The sequence below is a fragment of the Taurulus bubalis genome (genome assembly GCF_910589615.1).
Source record: "Taurulus bubalis genome assembly, chromosome: 5".
Taxonomy (NCBI): Eukaryota; Metazoa; Chordata; class Actinopteri; order Perciformes; family Cottidae; genus Taurulus; species Taurulus bubalis.
Genome location: NC_136593.1, coordinates 11,161,309 through 11,182,189, shown reverse-complemented (window position 1 = coordinate 11,182,189; position 20,881 = coordinate 11,161,309). Strand labels below are relative to the sequence as shown.

The 20,881-nt window shown below is 39.8% G+C and overlaps 1 protein-coding gene across 7 annotated transcripts in view; it reads right to left on the bottom strand.

Annotated features, from left to right (window-relative positions):
- Positions 1-205: 205 nt before the first annotated feature.
- The window catches only part of atp2b2 (ATPase plasma membrane Ca2+ transporting 2), a gene marked incomplete at both ends in the record, with an annotated part of 60,552 nt that continues 39,876 nt past the window's right edge, over positions 206-20,881 (bottom strand). For 5 of the 7 annotated variants that reach the window (XM_079218430.1, XM_079218431.1, XM_079218432.1 and 2 more), the window contains 11 exons: positions 206-514; positions 4,940-5,122; positions 5,280-5,387; positions 5,468-5,679; positions 5,806-6,019; positions 6,279-6,470; positions 7,476-7,582; positions 7,781-7,868; positions 7,984-8,163; positions 13,112-13,346; positions 14,627-14,868. In XM_079218430.1, coding sequence (XP_079074556.1) covers positions 206-514; positions 4,940-5,122; positions 5,280-5,387; positions 5,468-5,679; positions 5,806-6,019; positions 6,279-6,470; positions 7,476-7,582; positions 7,781-7,868; positions 7,984-8,163; positions 13,112-13,346; positions 14,627-14,868 — 2,070 coding nt within the window. Of the gene's footprint in view, positions 515-3,316; positions 3,410-4,939; positions 5,123-5,279; positions 5,388-5,467; positions 5,680-5,805; positions 6,020-6,278; positions 6,471-7,475; positions 7,583-7,780; positions 7,869-7,983; positions 8,164-13,111; positions 13,347-14,626; positions 14,869-20,881 lie in introns of all 7 variants that reach the window. The other 2 variants (XM_079218429.1, XM_079218433.1) reach the window with 1 other exon arrangement.

The window sequence follows — 20,881 nt, the reverse complement described above, 5'->3', positions numbered from 1 at the left end:
CCACAGAACCTGTCCTGTGTGGGTGAGTAAATGGGGGGCAATGGAGGCAAGGGTGGCTGGAAAAATGAGGATTGAGTTGGATTTAGTGAGGTTTTGGGGGTGACAAGGTGTAAGGTTGCAGTTAAATGTCTGGAGGAATTGGAGAAGGGGGCCCCAGACTACAAGGAAACGACATTAGAGGTTAGAGCTGAGGTTAGGATCAGGGTTAGAGGCTGGTCTCCAAGCTGTGAAGAGGGCTGGCGGGGCCAGAGGATGCGGCTGATTTACTGGTGTCGATGGTGAGATTGATGCCACTGTCGATGGCGTTGTTATTCTTGTTGGGGGATGAGGGCTGGCTAGAGTACTTCCTCCTCCGAGCAGAATCCTCGTCTGTGTCGTCGATTAGCGGGATGTTGGGCGTGGAGTCTTCTATCCTAAACTCGGGATGTGTCATGAAGTTGTGGATGGAGGATCTGGAGTCTGGTTTTTCCAGGCCTTCATAGAGAGAGCTACGGAATGCATTCACAACGCGGATCTGTTGTAAAAAAATAAATAAAAAAGGGAGGAAAGAGAAGAAAAACGATGAGAAGTGATGTCAGAGACAAATCGGAAGGGTGGGAAGGACCCTTGGGATGAGAGAAAAGAGGGAAGAGGAGGGACAGAGGGGAAGGAGAGAACTTTTTCTCAATTGAGGATAAAGAGGTGAAGGAGAAGGTAAAGAAGGAAAAGCAATTGCAGTCTGTGTTCTGCTTTCACAAGATGACTACAGTTCACAAGTCACTCGATTTTGGCGTGCACTAAGTAAAGCCGTGAGGAACACAATCGTAAAAACAAAAACAAATCATACATTTCAAGAAAAACAAATACCAAAGCAACACAAACGCTCGTTGTAAGTATACGCTTTAGTCCAATGTGCTGTATACCTAGAAACAAGCCACGTTAATAAATGGAATGCTCACAGAAAAAATTAAAGGAGAATATCACATGCAAGTTTGAAGAAATCTGGTGGACGAGGTCAGTAAGAAGGAAGGAGGTTAGATCTGAGAGATCCAAATCGGGTGGTTTAAAGACTTCTGGAGTTACCAGAACACTGTCTGGGACAATATCCACACAGACTCTGAATGGGACAAACACATATAGCACAGGGTGGTGTGACGCATGGTCCCAAACAGAGCAATGGAGAGAGTCAAACTCTGCATTAAGGAGGGTGAACACAAGCACTACAGTGTAAAACTCACAACAAAACAACAACCCCCTCACCCCCAAAATAAGAAAATCAGTGGCATTTAGGTTAAGATATTATGAACACAGGAAATAAATAAGAGGTAAATACAAACTACATGCAAAAAGACAACCGGCTGGTGAAGTGGACACCGGCACACAGACTGCTGACACAAAACAAATGGAGGTGAATAATGAAAATAATAAGTTTACTGTCAGAGGTCTGACAGCTTTCAACTCCATGCACATCTAAGTAAACACTCAAGTATAGGCCCCAAGCAACTAGATGACAAAGAGATAGTAGTATTTATGGATATTAGGAAAGCGTTGTTTTAATCAAAAGCCTATCTGCATGTATAATATCAACAGATGTTGAAATTTGATAGCTACAACGACATTATTTGATGTTTTTACACATTGACTCACTTTAGCACATTGGGGTGGATACAAAAGTTACAAAAGGGGTCATCGTGTTTGCATCAATGTTACTGTGGACACCTCAAATTACTAATGCAGTATTATTAACTGTACATATTATCTAACCCCTTTTGAAAGTGTTTTTTTTTAGCTGAAACCATGTTGTGTTTATTATAGGAACGATTTGTCCCGATGCTACTGAAATCCATCCTCTAACATTTATTGAAATGTCAGTGAAAAATGCAAATTCTCAAATTTTCAATAAGGTTACAATGTACAATAGTTTTGAACTTTTCCATGGGAAGATGCATTAACATACATGAACAGTGCATTAAAGGCCTCATAGATATTGAGTTTTCTATGAGATGTGAATACTGTACATACTGTAAATATTGTAGTACTGCTACTCTAGAAACCGTGGCAGATTAATAAGGGTATAAGGAGACAAAACAGATAAAACAAATAATACGAGGAGCCTGTCGGGATGAGTGCATGTGACAGGATGTCTGACAAGTAACACTGATGGGGTGTTAGAAAAGGGTGGGTGTGTGGTGGGTGGGGGGGGGGTTGAATTTACATCGCTGCTGCTGCAGAGGATCTATGTCCGTAACTATGGCAACATGACAGTCAACTACACTGACAGTATGAAGCGACAAGACGAGATGAATTGTTTGTTTGTGCTGCTTTATGGTGATACTTCATCCCCATCCACACAACCCTTGGCAGAGTTTTACATCTGATTCTCATCCGTAGATGAAGGCTAAAGACAAAGTGAAGTGTGTGTAAAAAAGAGACGAAGAAAGAGAAGATGGAAGTAGACAAAATAATTAAGTAGAGATAGTCCCTGATATTGACAGTGACCTCTTGTGGCTAGATTTAAGTTGCACCTTTTGGGATCCCCATTTGAAAGAAGTGGCTATTGCAGGGTTTTTAAAATATTTTGTTGTATGAAGTCCGGCACACAAACTAGTCGCGTCCTTTATGTTTTCCTTTATGTATCAGCTGGAGAGTAGAAGGGAAAGATTTGCTTCCGCTCAATTCAGTGTGATTGGCCTCATTCGTAGCAAACTCACAGATGAAATAAGACAACATTGCAACTTATACTTGAATGTTTACCCAGTCTCTTGGTGAGTTGATTGGAATTAGTTCACATAAATGTCCGTCGATAAATAAAAATGGACGGATTGGAGAATGGGATGGTGGATGGGGGATGAGCAGAGGGAGACAAACTCACAACCTGAAATGTCACGCCGTGGGTATCACCCTTAGTCCTGCGCTCCTAGCACTCTGAGGAAACAAACACACATTCACCAATGAGACGACAGTAGACCCAAGCATGGGAGGAGATATCAAGATGAATTGAAATCCAGTATGAACAGCAAAAAGACAGAAGAGAGAGGGAGAGGAAATGAAAAAAGCAGATAGCAAGAAAAAAAAAAAGACGAATCTTCAGAGATGCCAACCCCAAAATGGAGACTGTCACGGTAATTTGTTGTAAGAATTACAAGCCAGACAATGTGCAGAGAAAAGATAACTTCATGACATGATGGCACCTCTGAAGTAAAGAGAGCAGAGAAGCAGACTGACAGAGTTCTGACTCACGGCCAGTAGTGGGAGGAGCAGTAGCAGCAGTAGTGCTTGTAGGAGAGGAAAGGGCATTGGACAAGGACACGTGACTAGGACTAGAAACATTGGTTACATCCTGGGTCTGGCTGGTGGTGGATGATTGGCGTCTCAGAGCCCCCGCCCCCTGAAAGGAGGTGCCACTCTTGAAGGTGTTGACTACGTCAATCTGTGGGAGAAGAGCGGAACAGGAGAGGACAAATGGCTGCTCAGAGCGACAGAGACCAAATGGCAACACAGGTTGATTTGCTGGGTGACTTTGGTGGTAAAGGGAGTACAGAGTGTCTCAATCATGAAACGATGGGTGAGGGGGTGGGGGGGACAGGACAGCTAAAGGTCAGGGTGTAGTATCCCCTCACGAAAAATCTTCAATTTAACTCAAAAGGTAAATTTACCCCAAATAAAAAAAAAAATCTCTCTTACCTCGCTGCAAGTTTCTGCCCCCAACCAAAAATAATGGAGGGCAATGAGTTTTCAATTGTGGTGCGCAAGGCATTCACAGCTATTACTTGGACTACTTTTACTGAGGAAGTACTCCGATGAGGACTACTGACAGTTTACTGGGTGGATTATCCAGAGTAATAGTGCCATTAATTCTGGAAAGGTGTTGCTGGTGAATATTTCAAGTGTGATTTTTCAATGTCCTCAGCACTGCATAACTAAATTTCGTTCACCTCCATTTGGGTGCCCTTTTCTTTTCTTAGATGCTATAGAAAATAAGGCAGAAGAGGAGTTTGCTACTTTGTGTGATCCGAACCTTTAAGTGTGCAGAACTACAGAAAATATAGAAGGTCAAAGTTCAACCAGGAAGTTGGTCTGTAACTTGTGTTGAATGTGTAAAACTTATAATGTTTTGTTGTCATTTTAGAGTTTAAATATAATCTGAGGGTTTGTGTAAAACCTTTTTCATCTGACCACTCTTGGCTGTTGCCTCGTTGGACCCATCTTTATTGATGTCATCTGCTTTTTCCAGTTAAAATAAACCTTGGTTCTCCTTTAATATGAAACACCCATATTTATTCTATAACCTAACCATGTGTGGCTGCCTCTGTAGGATGACAGTATCATGTCTCAGGATAGCTTCACCCTGAACCATTAGTGACATCAGTAAAATGAAATCAAGTCTAACACAGAAGCAAAACGTTGTTGAACATCACAGTGATAACGGTGTGCAGAGTTGGTCACAGTGAGAACAATTCATTGACTTTTTCCAGCTGCATTTAATCCTCGAGGATTGATTGTCGAGCTTCTTCAGGTCCCCACACATGATCGATCGCTCAGTCCAGCGAGAGAAAGCTGGATCTTCATGTACCTAAATACCATCTTGAGATAAAATGACTTGAAGGCTGTTACTGACTAGAAGAACACATAACATAGTCTAGCACTTCGTCTTAGGAGTAAGCTTCTCAGGTTTTATCTGAGGTTGTGCTACATCCAAGTAAAAATATATTATATGACAAAGACAGACAAAAAGTGAAACAAAAAGCCATGTCAGAAAACAGCTTGGTGAAAGTTAATCTTGTTGCTGCTTAACTGACTTCACAAAAAGTTTACATTTATTATCAAGTAAAGATACAAGTGATAAGAGTGACCCTGTTTAATCAAACTGTATCTTTCTTTCAGAAGAAGCAATCCAGCGAAATCTCTCTGTGAGATAAAACAACAAATTGCAACTTGGGGATCGAACTTGTGTCCTCACCTGAGTCTGAATGCGGTTGAGTCCTCTAAACCAGAGGATCTGTCCTCTCCTCAGCTCCCTCTCTGCATGGTCAATCTCATCATTATCTTCATTTGCGTCCTCCTCTGGTAAGTCATCTTTCCGGGTTAACTGGCCAGCCCTCCGCAGGAAACGCAACTTGCTATTGGGTACGCTGGCTATCACCTAAGAGAGGAAACAGAGCATGGGTCAAAACGCAAAGGTGACAAGCACCCAGTACAGTAGAGATACAAAGAGGAAGAGTAAAACATGATCACCTCAAATTAAAGCAAGAAAACAAGTGGAAATCAGAAAGAAAGAGACGGATGAGTTTGCATGTTACCTGTCCCCAGACAAGCTCTCCCAGCCCGAGGAAAACACACCACATCCACTTTTCCAGGTTCAGAGGTTGACAGCTGAATGGCTTGCCTCCAAGTTGCACAATCACAATCTACAAAAAGCCAAGCACAAGTCATGAACATATATCATATCTAACGTATGATAATAACCAACCAAATATAATCTGCTTACCTGCATAGCAAAAGTGCCAAAAACAATAGAGCAGAAGATGGGGTTCCTGAAGATACCATCGAAGACATTCCTCTCTCCGTGGATTTTGCGGGCATTTATCTCGTTGAACAGCTGCATCATGACGAAGGTGTTGAAGATGATGGTGTAGTGCTCAGATGGAGGGGAGTGGAGAGGAGCATTACGGCCGCTGTCAATATCAAAGATCTTCTCTCCTACAGGGGGGGAAATAATACATAATAAACAACTAGAATGATGTCATTAACTCTGAACCCATTTCATGACACATCATTAAGGTACAGATCCACCAGTGTATTGCAGAGCAACATGATAGTCCGTACCAGCAAAGAGCAGTGTGAAGATGATAATGAGCTGATAGACTCCGTGTCCCAGGATGTTCTTCGTCATGGTGCTTGAGATTAGAGGCTTGTTGCGACCGTATGGCCTCCTCATAAGCAGAGACTCTGTAGGAGGCTCTGTGGCCAGAGCCAGAGATGCAAACGTATCCATGATCAGGTTCACCCACAACATCTGCACGGCCTTGAGAGGAGAATCCTGCAGAAATGTAAGGGAAATCACACAAAAAAACAATAATGTCAGTACGAGAAGGGGTGCAAAGAAACTAATAACCAGCACATCCACTGTAACTAACTTTTTCACACGCCTGTAATTCATTACCTCCATCGTTTTGCTTTCAAGTATTTCACTCAACAGCTTTTGAAATACTGACCAGAATACAGTTATGCTAATACAACCCAATCACATGGCCATATTTACACGCGCACACACACACACACACACACACGCTTCTGACCTGTGTGATGCAGGCGCCAGTAAAAGCCACGATGACGGCCACAACGTTGACAGTCAGCTGGAACTGAAGAAATTTGGAGATGCTGTCATAGACATTCCGGCCCCACATTACTGCTTTAACGATGCTGCTGAAGTTATCATCAGTCAGAATGATATCTGATGCCTCCTTGGCCACATCTGTACCAGCAATACCCTGGAAGAGAACGGAAAAGGTGCAGTCAGAAAAAAAGGAGATTCTATTGCATCACATTGCACAATTCCTAAACGTAATCTATCTGAATCACCTCTGCGGCCACTGGAACAAAACTGGACTTTGGACACGAGTCAGCTATGATGATGGGGAATGATTATAAGAGATGTCCTAATTATGTTTTTTTTTGCTCCCAATATTGATCTCAGTCTTTTAATAAAAAGGATATGCCCATACCGCCCATACTATTTATTGTACTTGTTTTGTATTCTACTAATGTTGTTGTACTATCAACTTTGCTGCTGTATTTCTGCAAATGTCCCCACTGTGGGACTAATAAAGAATTGTCTCATCTTATCTTATCTATCTGATAGGCCTACTTCTAATGTCATAGATAACACAGTTGCACAATGCACCCTTCAAGTACACTAAAGTAATGTAAAAGTTTGACAGTTGAATAGCTCTGCATTGCATTAAGAAAAGACACACTTGCATCCAAGCTGTTACTTGATTTTTTTTCTCTAAAACATAATAAAGTATTAAACAAGGAAGCCTCCCTTTAATCGGGCTCAATATATTGCCGTCATCAATCAGTTAAAAATGCCTTAATTGACTCGATACTGGGACATTCCTAATGATGATACAGACTACTTAAGAGTCGTTTGATGACAGGGGCAAGACGTATGATATTGGACCATGGAGGAAAATGGGGCAATGGATATTTAATTTGTGAAAAGAGCAGAAGTAGAAGAAACAACTGAATACCAAAAATTGCATTTTTTGTTTTCAGTAGTCTGAAAAGTAATATATACTGCAGAGAAACTGTGTGAGCTCAGACATCCACTAGGGGGAGCTCCTAATCTACGCAGCTAGAAGCAGAGAGCCTGAGAAGAAAACCGACATACTGCAGAGGTGAAGAAGATATCTGCAGATGTTGAGTAATCAAGCAAGGCGAAAAATGATACAAACAGTAAAAAAAAAAAAAAAATGAAAATAGGGTTTGCTCACCATGGCAAATCCGACATCAGCTTTCTTTAGTGCAGGTCCATCATTGGTCCCGTCTCCTGTCACAGCCACCACCTGCCTCGTTTCTCCCGCAGTACTGTCAATAATGCCTGTCAAACACACAATGCAAATACATTTAACACCGGATCTGAAAGACAATAATCTTGACCAAATAACTTCAGTTATTTATGGCTTTTGCGAAACTCCGACCAATCATTAAAAACAGTAAAGTAGACGACCAATGTTAAAACAAGGAGAGTTTCATTTCGATCAGCAGTAATGGATATGAAATCGTGTAACCAGTTCACCTTTTACGAGGGTGTGTTTGTCGGTTGGGGAAGATCTGGCCAGAACTCTGAGTTTCGGCCAAACCTTGTCTATACGCTCCTGCTCCACCTGGGCATGCACACACAGACAGATATAAAAGGACAGGTGGTTATGATTTAGAGTTAGAGAAGTATCTTTCTTTCTTCTGAGCTCAGCCTCTCTCACTCTGACAGAGTTACTGTACCTCTCCTTTCTCATTGCGGATCCTCCTGTTGAACTCTTTACCATCGATACAGAGGAAGTCCTCTCCGGGGTGGATGATACCACACTTGATGGCTATGGCCCTGGCTGTGTTTATGTTGTCTCCTGTCACCATGCGCACTGTGATGCCGGCACGCTGGCACTTTAGGATAGCATCGGGCACCTAAAGAGTGATACATGAAGACACATTTGCTAGCCTTCATTTGTAGTTTCTGGCCACAAGATGAATACAAGTCCAATATTCACTCTCCTTTGGGCTCTTTTTTGAGTCTCCACTAACTCATGAGACAAATGTCTGGTAAATGCTCCTCTATGTTCACCAGCTAGTCGTTAACTTTGACAGTCCATTTGGTGCTGTGTCGGTAACATAACGTAGGTTTTAGGGCTTCATTGCTGAAAACAGCTGCCTGCTGCAGCCAAAGAAAAGGCTACATTATGAGAGCTGTGAGACTGAAGAAAACAGTAAAAGTAATTATGTTCGGCACTATAATCAACTTCTTTAACAAACAAGAAGTCATGCCACTCTGTTATGTTGTTCATTCTGTACACAGTATGTCATCTTGTACTTCTGTCCATCCGGGGAGAGGGAACCTCCTCTGTTGCTCTCCCGAAGGTTTCTTTCTTTTTCCCTCACTGTTAAAGTTTTTTTGGGCAGTTTTTCCTGAACCGATGTGAGGTCCCGGGACAGAGGATGTCGTATGTGTACAGCTTGTAAAGCTCTCTGAGGCAAATTTGTGATTTGAGATTTTGGGCTACACAAAATGAATGTAATTGAATCATGTAATCCATTGATACTATAAAACAGTGATTTTAGCCCCTTAAAAAACACATACCAGTAAAACCAATACAGTTATATTTGACAGACAAAACACACACACACACACAGAAAACTAATACAACTCAATTATACCTTTATTTTATCTGAACAGTATGCTGCCTCTGTCCCTTTTTGTATTAACAAGATATATAATGAGGCATTGCATATGTATCTCTCTCTTCCCTAGAGACATTAGTATTGTAGGATAACTGGGAGAAGTTGCGGCATGGAGATTGATCTGTGGTAGAACAAGCTAGCAAGAGCTGAATATTAATTCAGAAACACATCTTCTTCCTGACAAAGGTCAGTGTGGGCGAGCTCTGCACTCCAAACCCACACACAAACAAACATGTGCACATACAGTAACTCCTTCTTTTACACACACACACATAGGCCTGCGTCTCTTTTTCTCTCTGACACACACATGTTCACTTCCACACACACGGATGAAGGAATATGCATACTTTCCACACAATAACAGACACTTGGGCATATTGCACAAACACATGCCAACTATGATGGATCCACCACCGCAATGTGTAAATATATTGGACTGACGAACTGCTTAATCAAGTTGCTCATGTGTGTATAACATAAAGTATTTAACTCATTTAAAGGGAGAGGATAATATATGTGAATCTATACAGCAGCTTACAATTATAATGTATGGCTCATTATAGAAAGCTTTGAAGCAAAACTATACACATTTTACTTAAACCTACAATAACAGTAGCATAAGTGGAGAACCTTTTGAGTCAGTCAGCTGACTCAGTAATGTCCTTTACACGGCAATATTTCTTTAAAGTTTGATAACATCAGCCACCATAAGTTACTGGTCATACCAGAGTAAATAAATCCCTGAGTATATTAATGTGAGCAAATATGTGTTGTATGGCTGCTGAAAGAAGAAATAACCCATTCTTTCTTTTACAAACAAGTTTATAAAATAAATAATGGGTTATTTCTTCTTTTAAAAGTGACATACTCATACTTTAAAAAGTGCACTGCTTTAAAAAGTACATTGAATGTACTGCTCGGAAGTATTACAATTTTGAAAAAACAACCAGATATGGATTCGTTTTCATTTTGAAAAAGGATTAACTGTGGAAAAAAACAATGAAGCCAAATTAGCTTTTCACCTCATGACATATACAAAATAAAACAATAAATACAGATCATGAATTGTCGCTTTGGTTTGCCACCAATTTAGAAATGTATTGAAGGTAACAACAATGTTATAAATAATATGATCGGACAAGTTAAAGAAGAGGCTCTTACAGTTAATATTATTGCAAGTGGAGTCAGATACTACATCCTGCTTTCTCTGCTCTCACCAAGTCATTGTTATCAAGATATCAAGTTCCTGTCTGCCTATCTGTCATCCCACGTGACTGTTTTACTCTTTTTTTCCTTTTGTTTCCCTCTGCTCTGGTTGACTGGTCATCCGAAAGAGGAGACAGAGAGAAGAGGAGAGGAGAAGTGAGGACTTATTAAAAAACAATCTGGCCCGACGAAGGTTCGAGGGTAGGAGGCTAGTAGGTGAGACTGAAAATCCTCTCGGGTCTCTAATACAGATCTGGTTACACTTGTTTTCCTCGATTTCTCCCCTTACCCGTCCTCCCTCTCCTACGGTCTGACATTCCTCTGACATGAATTTGATTTAGAATCTGTTTATCATTCTCTGCCTCTATCTTTCCTCTTCTCTTTCTTCTCCTTTTCCCCTCCTCCCTCTGGAGGCAACCCCACAGAGCAGCTATAGTTATTAAAAGATTCTGAGGAAAGAAACTGGAGACTAATAAACAAACGTACAACATGTTTACCACTCTGTGTGACCTTTTTAGCAGAGAGGAAAGTCATCTAATTTCCTATATTAGCCTAAGAGACTTGTAAAGATGTTAGTGGATTGCAGCAGTGGACCGCTATTCCACATCAGTTCATGAAAATATCAAATGTTAAGCGACCTTTGTGGTCGGAGAAAGGAGAAATGCTGCAAATTGTCAGGCTAAAGTGTGAATTAATAGATCACATATGTTGCAGAACTCTGCATTATTGCATATCCGCTATGCAATATTCAGCGTATTGCCCAGCATATTTCGAAGCTTTCATTTGTGATTATTCTTTTAAGGACGACTCTATAGTTGGTTGAAATATAAAACCTTAAATAGACTGTGATACAAAAAGGGTTTCTTGATACCTAGAACTGTTTAGATGCTTTCATAACTCTGCTTCATACAAAAAGAGAAAGGCGTAGGGAGATAGACAGGTATGTGCAGAAAAAGTCAAAAGAAAAATGGGAGAGGTTGAATGAGAGCCCTTATTAGAGAGTAGGGAGTGGGATGGAAAAAAGATGAAAGGAGGAAGTTGAATAATGCAGCAGTCAGTTAGCTTCCTGCTTCCCTGTACCTGCACGGGAGCTGTCAAGTGAGGTCAGTTTCCAGCTGTGCACATACAGTAGATATCTCTTTCTTTAGAGTATAACAGTCATCTCTTCTCAGTTTAGTTAATGTGATTAGTCACAAGAGTAGTAACTCACTAGGCAACAATAATGCCCGAGAGCCATGTCCCAATCTGAAAATGAACATTTGAGGACCCAATGTAAGGAATCAATATATTAACATATCATCTACATAATATAGTGTATATTCACAATTATTAACAGTCTAACTAACACACATACAAATATTAGCAAAGTATGGAAACTGAGCTGCGCATATTAAATTAAGCTAATAGATCCAGTCTGGAGTGTGCATTTCTTGAATCAATAATCATTTAGTGAAGCAATCAATCAGTAAAGCAATTGATCTCTCTCACAAACACACACACACACACACACACACACACACACACACACACACACACACACACACACACACACACACACACACAAAAGTCAAGTCTATGAAATGACACATGATCCCTCTATATCAACTCACTGTGTAGGCTGCTACTATCACACAAGTGTTGCTGCTTGTTCAATATTCGTCCCCACAGATCTCCTTGTTTAGATGAGACGTTATCATCCACTACTCAAGATTGAGAATACATTAATAAATGTTCAGCCAGTTAGAGATCAGGAGCAGGGGGATGAGGTGGGATGCCATCCATCTTATTAGCAAAATGATGAAAAATGCATTCCCCTTTTTAAAGCTGCAGGAACAATGTATAGACTCATAAAATGTAATCCCTCTCAATCATCACGTATGACAAACTAGAACAAAGACTTGTTCTGGTCTGATGTAACTAAAATTCTGAAATGTGTGGCACGTGTTTTCTACAAATGGATTAACTTTGGGTACTTCGTATTAACAATCTCAGGATTTGTGATCCAGGAAAATTTAAGGAAAATTGCACTAAAGAGGTTTTTAGAGGCTGGTCCAGAATTCCATAATAAAAACAACAGAGAGAAGTACACAGTAAATTCAAACTATTCTGTTCCTATAGTTAGCATACTTTCTTTTAATCCAAACTGTATCTATACAGAGTTCATTAGGAGGCTTATCCTCAGTACTTAGAGGTCTACATGACTTCTTTCTATAAATACTTCTATCAAACTGTACTACATTTAAATGTACTTTTCTCCCAGTATGAAGCAATCTTAAAAGGAATTAGATTAGAATGTTACTTATATTTTAAGAAATATCAATCTTTATACAATCCTTTTTCATGCCACACAATGTATCTATATAATTTAAACAGCTGTACAGTATATACACTCTTGTTACAGCAAGTATATTTTGTATATTTTAAATTGTAAGCATAGTATAGACGATCTCCATCTGGGTGTGGCAACATTGAGCTGGCCTGGGCCCCCCCTTTGATCTCTTCACAACACACAGTAACAGCTCCATCCATATTTCCCTTTTTGCAAAAATAAGCAAACAGTAATGTTACTAACTAGCATCTCAGACATTCTGAGCAGTCAATTATTTTCCCAGAGGCCCAAAAAAAACTCTCCTGGAATAACCTGACCAGCATTTCATGTAAGAAAAACTGAAAATCAGCTCGTTTCAACCTTGCTGATATGTCAACCCCTCCCCCTTTTCCCCCGGCAGGGGATAGATGTTGATATACTCTATGATACTTATTATGTTCAGGAGCAGCATAAACAAGTAGCACAATAGAGATCTATAGAGATATTATAAGGTGTTGAAAGGGCAAAAAATAGATTTCCTAAAATATAGACATCCTTTAAGTCACTGTGACTTAGCTGCTGATACTGTAGCATGCAGTAAAGCCCATTTAGCTAACATCCACTCCTCTCAGTCTGTTGCCAACATGTCTCACACTCTCCTACCTCTGGCCTGACAGGGTCTTCTATCCCAACAACAGTGATGGCTGTGAGGTCATTGAGGATGTTGGACTCATCGTCCCAGGAGGGCTCGGGATCACCGGAGAAGTCGCGGTACGCCACACAGATGGTCCTAAGGCCTTCGCATGCCATAGGCTCGATCACCTTCTTGACCATCTCGTCCTTGTCCCTTGGACGGAAAACCCTCGACTCACCCACCTCGTTCAGGATATGGCTGCATCTGTATTTAAGAGTGGAGCGCGAGGGGGGAGAGGCAATCTTAAATTGTGTACTGTAATTTTGATATTGTCCAAATGACCCAACATGGAAAACCAAAAATACTGAGGAGTATTGCAGCCTATGCACCTACTTCAGACTTTAAATGAACAGAATGGTCATCATTGGCGCTTCATCTTTGTCGACAAGTATAAACACTAAAAGGAATAGTTTGGGAAATACGCTTATTTGCTTTCTTGCCGAGAATAAGACGAACTAAATCTCATACAATTTTCGTATTTGTGCATTCAATATAAAGCTACAGCTAGCACCTGGTTAGCTTAGCTTAGCATACAAAACAGGAGGAAACAGTTTGTCTGGCTCTTTCCATAGGTAAACCCCAACCGATCATCACCTCTAAAGATCAGTAATTAAAACATTATATCTATCTTGGTTAGTCTATTAAAAAAATAATCTGACAGTATCTTACATGGTATATTAATATTGAATAAACAGATATGAGAGTGGTGTTGATCTTCTCATGTAACGCTAGGTAAGCACATTGGTGTATTTCCCAAAGTGTTAACATCAAGCTAGATATAGAAACTACAAAACTACAACTATGTTGTGGTCAAATAGCTCAAGAGTACCTGACGACCTCTGAGCCGCCAGAAAATACTACTGAAGCGAAAAATACATTATAATCTACAATAAATGGATTCATCATTAGCTAAATAATTGGAAAATAAACACGTCTAGTGGCATGAAGTGCCACAGAGTATGATCAAATTCACTTTAAACTGTTATTTGTATCATTTTAGGATTTCTTTCAGTTTAAGCTCAAATTTGTATTACATATAACCTGAAATTAAGCTTTTCGTAGCTTTATCTGTACATTATTTATGTTAAATGAGTTAACTCCACAGTGTAACAGCCATTTATTATAACTTCATGTTTCATTTTAATGTAATTCATCGGCAAAAGATAATTTGTGCTCCTTCCTTCAATGGGTGCATAAAGCTTATTAACTGCGTCTCGTGTTTTTCTCAGAGTTAATCAATTGCTACTGTACTGTTATTGTAATGTTCTGTAAAATGTCACAATTGTGTGACCTTCTAGAGGAAATTCAGCTCTTGCTCACTGCCTAAGGAAATGTACAATAGGTTATACCCTCAAGTGCAATATGCACTCAAAATGGATTAGCTATACACTTGTTAAAAATTCAACTCTTGATTACATCATATTATTGTACAACAAAGTTATACCATCAGAATCATCTCATTTTTATGACAAAACCAAACTCACTTTTTGAGGACAATCTCAGAGGCTCCCTTGCTGTACATGCGGAAGCTCCCATCAGACAACTTGACGACTGTGCTCATGGACTTCCTGACAGAGTTGAAGGTGTAGACTTTGTAAATCTTGTCCTCTGGGATCTGGTTTCTTATTGGCTGATAGTCCCGCTTCAGGTCCAGGACCAATCCCAGCAGGCCGCACTCTGTCTTGTTTCCCACCTGCTTCGGCAGACTGCCTTCCTTATCTGCAGGCTGGAGAGGAGAAGAAATTTTCGGATGTTCAGTTTTATTTTCGGTCAAATATTTGCTGCAATATAGTCACATTTTCTATCCGTGATTGTTTTTCACTTTACCTTTTAATTCAGGATTTAAAAAAAAAAAAAATATATATATATATATATTTTTACCCCTCAGTTAATAGTTGGGTTTTCTGAGATGGCAAATAAAATAAATACTAGTATGGAGACTCAGGTCTGTAGATTAACCAATTTTGGAACCAACACTCTGTAGTGATTGTTCTGTGATCTATTCAATTACTGAGATTCTCTTTTCTTCAGCCCTCGAAATAGCTGCTAGTGATAATTAACCAGCGAGCAGGTGAAAGAGTTGCTCTGTGTGGGAGAGTGGGAGATGAGTTTGATGGATGTTCTTATCTAAGGCATACGGCTCAAGCCATTGCAAACGGTATTTTTACATTTAGAGCCGTGCTTTTCTCCGATTCACTAAACATCTGATTATCAACATTACTACATGACGACGTGGACAATCTTCTTTTTTTTACATAAATCATGTAAAAATATGCTTTTGATATGACTATTTTTTTAATGACCAATTTACATGCAGATTGTTGTTTTGTTGAAGTGATCAATCATTTACGCTATAATATATTTGGAAAATAAATGGCAATCACAATATCAGAAGAAACATCCTCAAACTGTTTGTTTTGTTTAACTTACACTCCAAAATCCAAACATATTACATTTACTGTCATAGAAAACACATTTCTTTCGTCATTTTTTATTGAAAAGCAATCACTAAATTTTCTAAATTCTTCCTGATGAACGATCAATGTGTTTACTTTGAGTAAAAGTGGTACAATTTATCTTCCTTTTAAAGCTGGAGTGTGCTTATTATCAGCAAGCCGCCATCCAGGTTATGTGTGCGATATCTGTTCACATCTGTGCACGTGGCTGTTCAAGGTGCTACTTGAACATACTCACTGTATGTTCACGTGTACACACTCACTGTATGTTCACGTGTGTGTGAGCGTGGTCAGCTTGTGGAAGACTGAGCGTTGCCATGGTAACACTGGGCAAGGCAAACTCGGAAGGAGGGACTTGGAAGAAGAGAGGGTGCTCTCTCTCTCTCCGCCACTTGGGGATTCTTACTCTTTGGCTCAGATTCTCTTTCAGGATTTTCACTCATCTAACTTCACACATGTGCTCGAATCTTTCTGGGTCTCCCTTTTCATCTTTTCCTCAGCCCTTATTTATTAGTATTTCCCCCGCTTCCCTTCATTTACTCACTCACTCTAATTTGTCAAATCACACAGAAATACGACCAATAGAGTGAATAGCGAGCGTGCCTCTGCATATTTCTTTCTAAATGTTTTCTATTTGTGATAGAATAAAAACTCATTATTGTCTTTATCTTACACACACTCACGCACAAACTTACCACTAAAGTGATACTGATGCTGATAAGCCTGGACGCATATGAGAGTGTGCACTCCTTACTGTCATTATTCATAAAATGCCTTTTCACATAATCACACACTCTCCAGTTGATATTAATTTTAGTTTGACGACAGACATGTAGTGATAAAAAAGATGTTCAACTTCACTCTTCAGAAATACTAATCAAGGTAATACGGGCTGCAAGTATTGATTATTATCACTATTGACTAATATGCTGATTACCTTCTCAATTAATTAATTGATTGTTTGCTTAGAAAATGGCAGAACATCATGAAAATCTCAAGGCAATGTATTCAAATACCTTATTACATCCAACCATCAGTCTAACATATTCAGTTTACTAACATCGATACAAAGAAAAGAAATCCTGACATTTAGGGAGCTGAGATATTTGACACTTCTGCTTGAAAAATGAAGCAATACATTTTTCATCATTTTAATCATAATAGTTAATAAAGTACATTTTCAGTTGTTTGACTAAGAGATTAATGAACTTATTGTTTAAACTCCTAAGGAAATAAGCACAACTTGGGCAACATTAATCTAATTTGTTGTAAAATTGAACAAAAGGAAGCAAGTGTTGTTGTATGTTGTTGTTAATCAGTATAGAAGTATGTCCTTTTTGTTCATTCTGGCTCCTATTAGCTGCCACTGAGCTGAAACCTAGTCTCCCTGGGGTCTCACTATATAGTACCTTCAGTACGCTTGACAACTACACACACACACACACACACACACACACACACACACACACACACACATACACACACAACAACAGAGCATGTCAAAAGCACACTGAACATAATGCATGTGACTTGCCGCTAAGTAGACACCTTCAGTCTGTGCTATTTGCCCCGAAATAGATTTACTGCAGGCTTTCTGTTCTGCTTCTCAACCAACCTCCAACCAAGATTATATTTAAAAGGATAGCTTGACATTTTCAACGCTTTGAATTTGACTTTCTATTTGTTGTTTTCTTCACTCAGCACTTGCGAAATGTGTTGAGAAAGATTCTGTATCGACAGTGTAGTTAATCACTTTAATGGCTCGTTGGAATTTGTGCGCTTGCACTCTCCATCTAATGGCCGCTCTTGTCCACCTGCTAAAGATGTTTTGATAGAGAATGCTAATAATGTGCCAAAGCCTTTAACATATTCTCATGCAGCAAATAAGACAATTATAGTAAAATGCCATCTATACACTGAACCGAGGGACTGGGAAAGGTATCGTACTTATCTGCTGTAAAACCCTTTGAGAGAAAAATTGACATCAAATGAAGCAAATTTGACAGAAGGATTCGAAGCATTGTGTTAATTTGGCTGAATAATTGCAACGCTTAATTCATCTGTCTCGTGAGAGAGATATCGGCTTTCAATGTCTCCTTTAAGCAGCTCAATAATTTGAAACCACAATTTCTTAAGAAAAAATGGTTAGTGATTAATTCAGGCTCGGACGTATTTTACAGGTCTGTGTTGCTGCAGCTGCTTTGAGGCAGAGGTTCCAGCAGAGAGGCTTAGAGAGAAAATTAATCTAAAATCTCATTAATCATTAAAACCCAATCAGAGAACTGGCCCATGTTCACCTAGTAATTGGACATATCTGGTTAACGTTCAGCTGTGTGTCTCACAGGCACCGACAAGAGTATAAATACTTTATTCCGAGTGTATGGTAAATAACATAATTAATGCCTTTTCCTAATGACCAATGATTACATCAGGAAGACGCTGCCTGTCATTGGCTAATGAGAGCATGGAACAAATGGTGTCATCCGCACTGTCTGCTAAGTGTTTGGGAGAAGAAGCTCCAAGCATCAGGAAAAAAATCTCACTAAACAATTAAAGGACCAGCTGAAAACCATACAGGATTTATTATAGTTTTAAACAATCATTCATACTGTAGAAAAGAAGAGTCGTTTGCTTTGTAAAAGTTGTCTTCCCTGCTATTTCTAAAGCAGTAAATCAGCAGTTACACAATCTATTGAATGACAACAAAACATTTGTATCTTAAGTCATATATTCAGCCTTCAAGACATATTTTTCCTCAAAGAAAAATATTTTATGACCAAGGGGTATCAGTTATTCCACGTGTTTGTAATGTCAATCCCTTTGCTTCATGATGTTTTGTTGTGTTCGGAATTTTTTTCTTCTGATTCATACCCAAATTTTGGAAGATTATATATCTGTCTAAAAAGAAGCAAACAGACTAGATCTATTTCCTTCAAAATTATGCAAAAGGTACATAATCACAGTTTACAGTTCATAGAATTTTAATCCACATTTAGAAAAGACATTTTAAAATCCATTTGGAGAGGGGGAAAAAAATGAAATGACTAACAGCAATACCGCTGCCTTATATCCTGAGAGATTCCGCAGAGGTTTGGTTTGACGTGAGTTTCTACGCACAAGGCTGGCGTGGGATGCCCACTGTTGGCATGGCAGTGCTATAGTTGGCGCCCTGGCCTGGACGTGGCTAAGGAACAGCTGCCCTCTCCCTGGTCCTTAGGTGCTCCTGCAGGCAAGGACATATGCCAGAGGGAGAGCTGGCAACTGTACTTCCTATTCCACCCAGGGCTCTCCTTAATCCATCCCTCCTGTTCCTTCCCTTTGTCTTCCATTTTCTTCCTTTTCTCTTCACACTCAACCTCACCCTTTTACTCCTCTGTCTTTCTATTTCTGTCCCTGTTTTCATACTTTCTGTGCTGTCATTCTCTCTCTCACTCCCTTCTATCCTGATCACCATTCCTCCCTCTGGAGACTCTCTCCTGTTGCTAACTATCAGTTTCCCCGGTCTCTTAATGCGGCCCACTCTCACTGCCTCCACCTTCCTTTTCGCTCCCTCTTTTCATGTAGGAGTGGACGATATTCTTCCTCTCCACATGACTGTACCAGCCAACTGGGCCGAGGCCTGGAGGCAAGCTGCAGGGCAGGAATACAGCCTACCAGTCCATGATGAGGACACTTGTCACCCCAGTGTGGTTTCTCGCTCGTCCTCCATTTTTCACACTTGTCCTTGCTTCCCTTTACCCCTTCATTGCCTATTTACCCCCCTCCCCTTCTATTTGATTTCATACATTTTCTGTATTTACACCTAATGTATTGTAATTACTTTTTATTTGCCCTTCTGCTTCAGAGATTTGATTGATTAGGTAGGTGTGGACAAAAAGGTGGGCAATCAAATCTGCGTGAATTTGTTTTCAGTAATATCTCGTAACGGTGCAATACTGATATAGCCTACCATGTTTACCCTTACATTATTTAAATTCTTTAAAAGCACGCCACTTGTGTATCTATCTATGGATAGAAATTACACACATCTAGATTAAGTTGCCTGTAACTTTCATCCTGCCTTATTTAAGTATTGCACAAATATCAGTTTGATTCATCTTTTGAATGATGAACACATACAATGTACTTTATGGTGATTATATAAGGTTTGGTCACCATACTGTATGTTTACCTGGTTGTTGTGGAACAAACCATTGGGATCCCTCAGGCAACACAACAATTGCTTTACATTCACATAATATACTATAAATCTAACGGTAAGATCTAATACCACTGACCTCACACTCTAAATAAAGCTTTTATGTATTTAATTTACACTGACTAGACAGAAATGTGAAACACAGTATCTGAAATGGAGGGAAATGCTTTGCACCTCTGAAATATCAAAGAATTGTCATTCGAATGTGATGACGACTTCTCTTTCACTGCAATCTCAGCAACACTGTAAAATCTGTGAGCAAGTGTTGAACACAGAAAGAGAGAACAAGAGAAGAGAAGGACATCATTCTTCTGAAGATGTCTCCGTCTCTGTTTCCTCGACAGGTTCTCTTTCTCCTCCCTTAGTGTCCAAAACTACTCCATGGGGACACCGGGTGCTTCAAGCTGAAGACATTCTAAGACACTCTCATCTCTCCTCCCTGTTGTGCAAACAAGCGTGCAACGTCCAGAGGACAAAAGCACTGTGAGCCAAAGCCAATTATAGCAGCACCTCCCTCCTCACTACCGAACAAAAAAGACAGGGTTTGTTGTAATAACAAATAATAAAAATGCTGCGTTTTTTCCTATTTAACATGAACTGAAATCTTGTTTTTTCTAGCATCTACGTTTCAGCATTCTGTCAAATGTATTTTCTTATTCGCATACTGAGCTTCTATAATTTTTCCCAAGGGCCTATCCCTTACAATTGAAGCCATATTTGTGAGTATAGGTGTTTGTGTGAGGGTCTGTTATCTTTGTCCCTGACCAGAATAATGACCTGAGCAGGTGGTTGAAGCAACACAAAACTGAGCTCCCAGGACACTCACTCAGCCATGCACTGTGTTGCGAGAACATACACCTGTGATCTGAAAACCTCCGGCAGTGTGAATTTGCCTGATACGACAGATGTGTGCATCTGACCTTTACGAGTTTTACTTTAACAAAGTCTTCTTATTGAAGCATGTAAAACATCTCATATACAGTATAATGAAAGAAAAAAAGAAAATAAAAGTACAGCGATTGGGTGATTGTTTTGCTGTGAGGCTCTTGCCACCGGCATGTTCCTTTAAAAACGACGTCAGTATA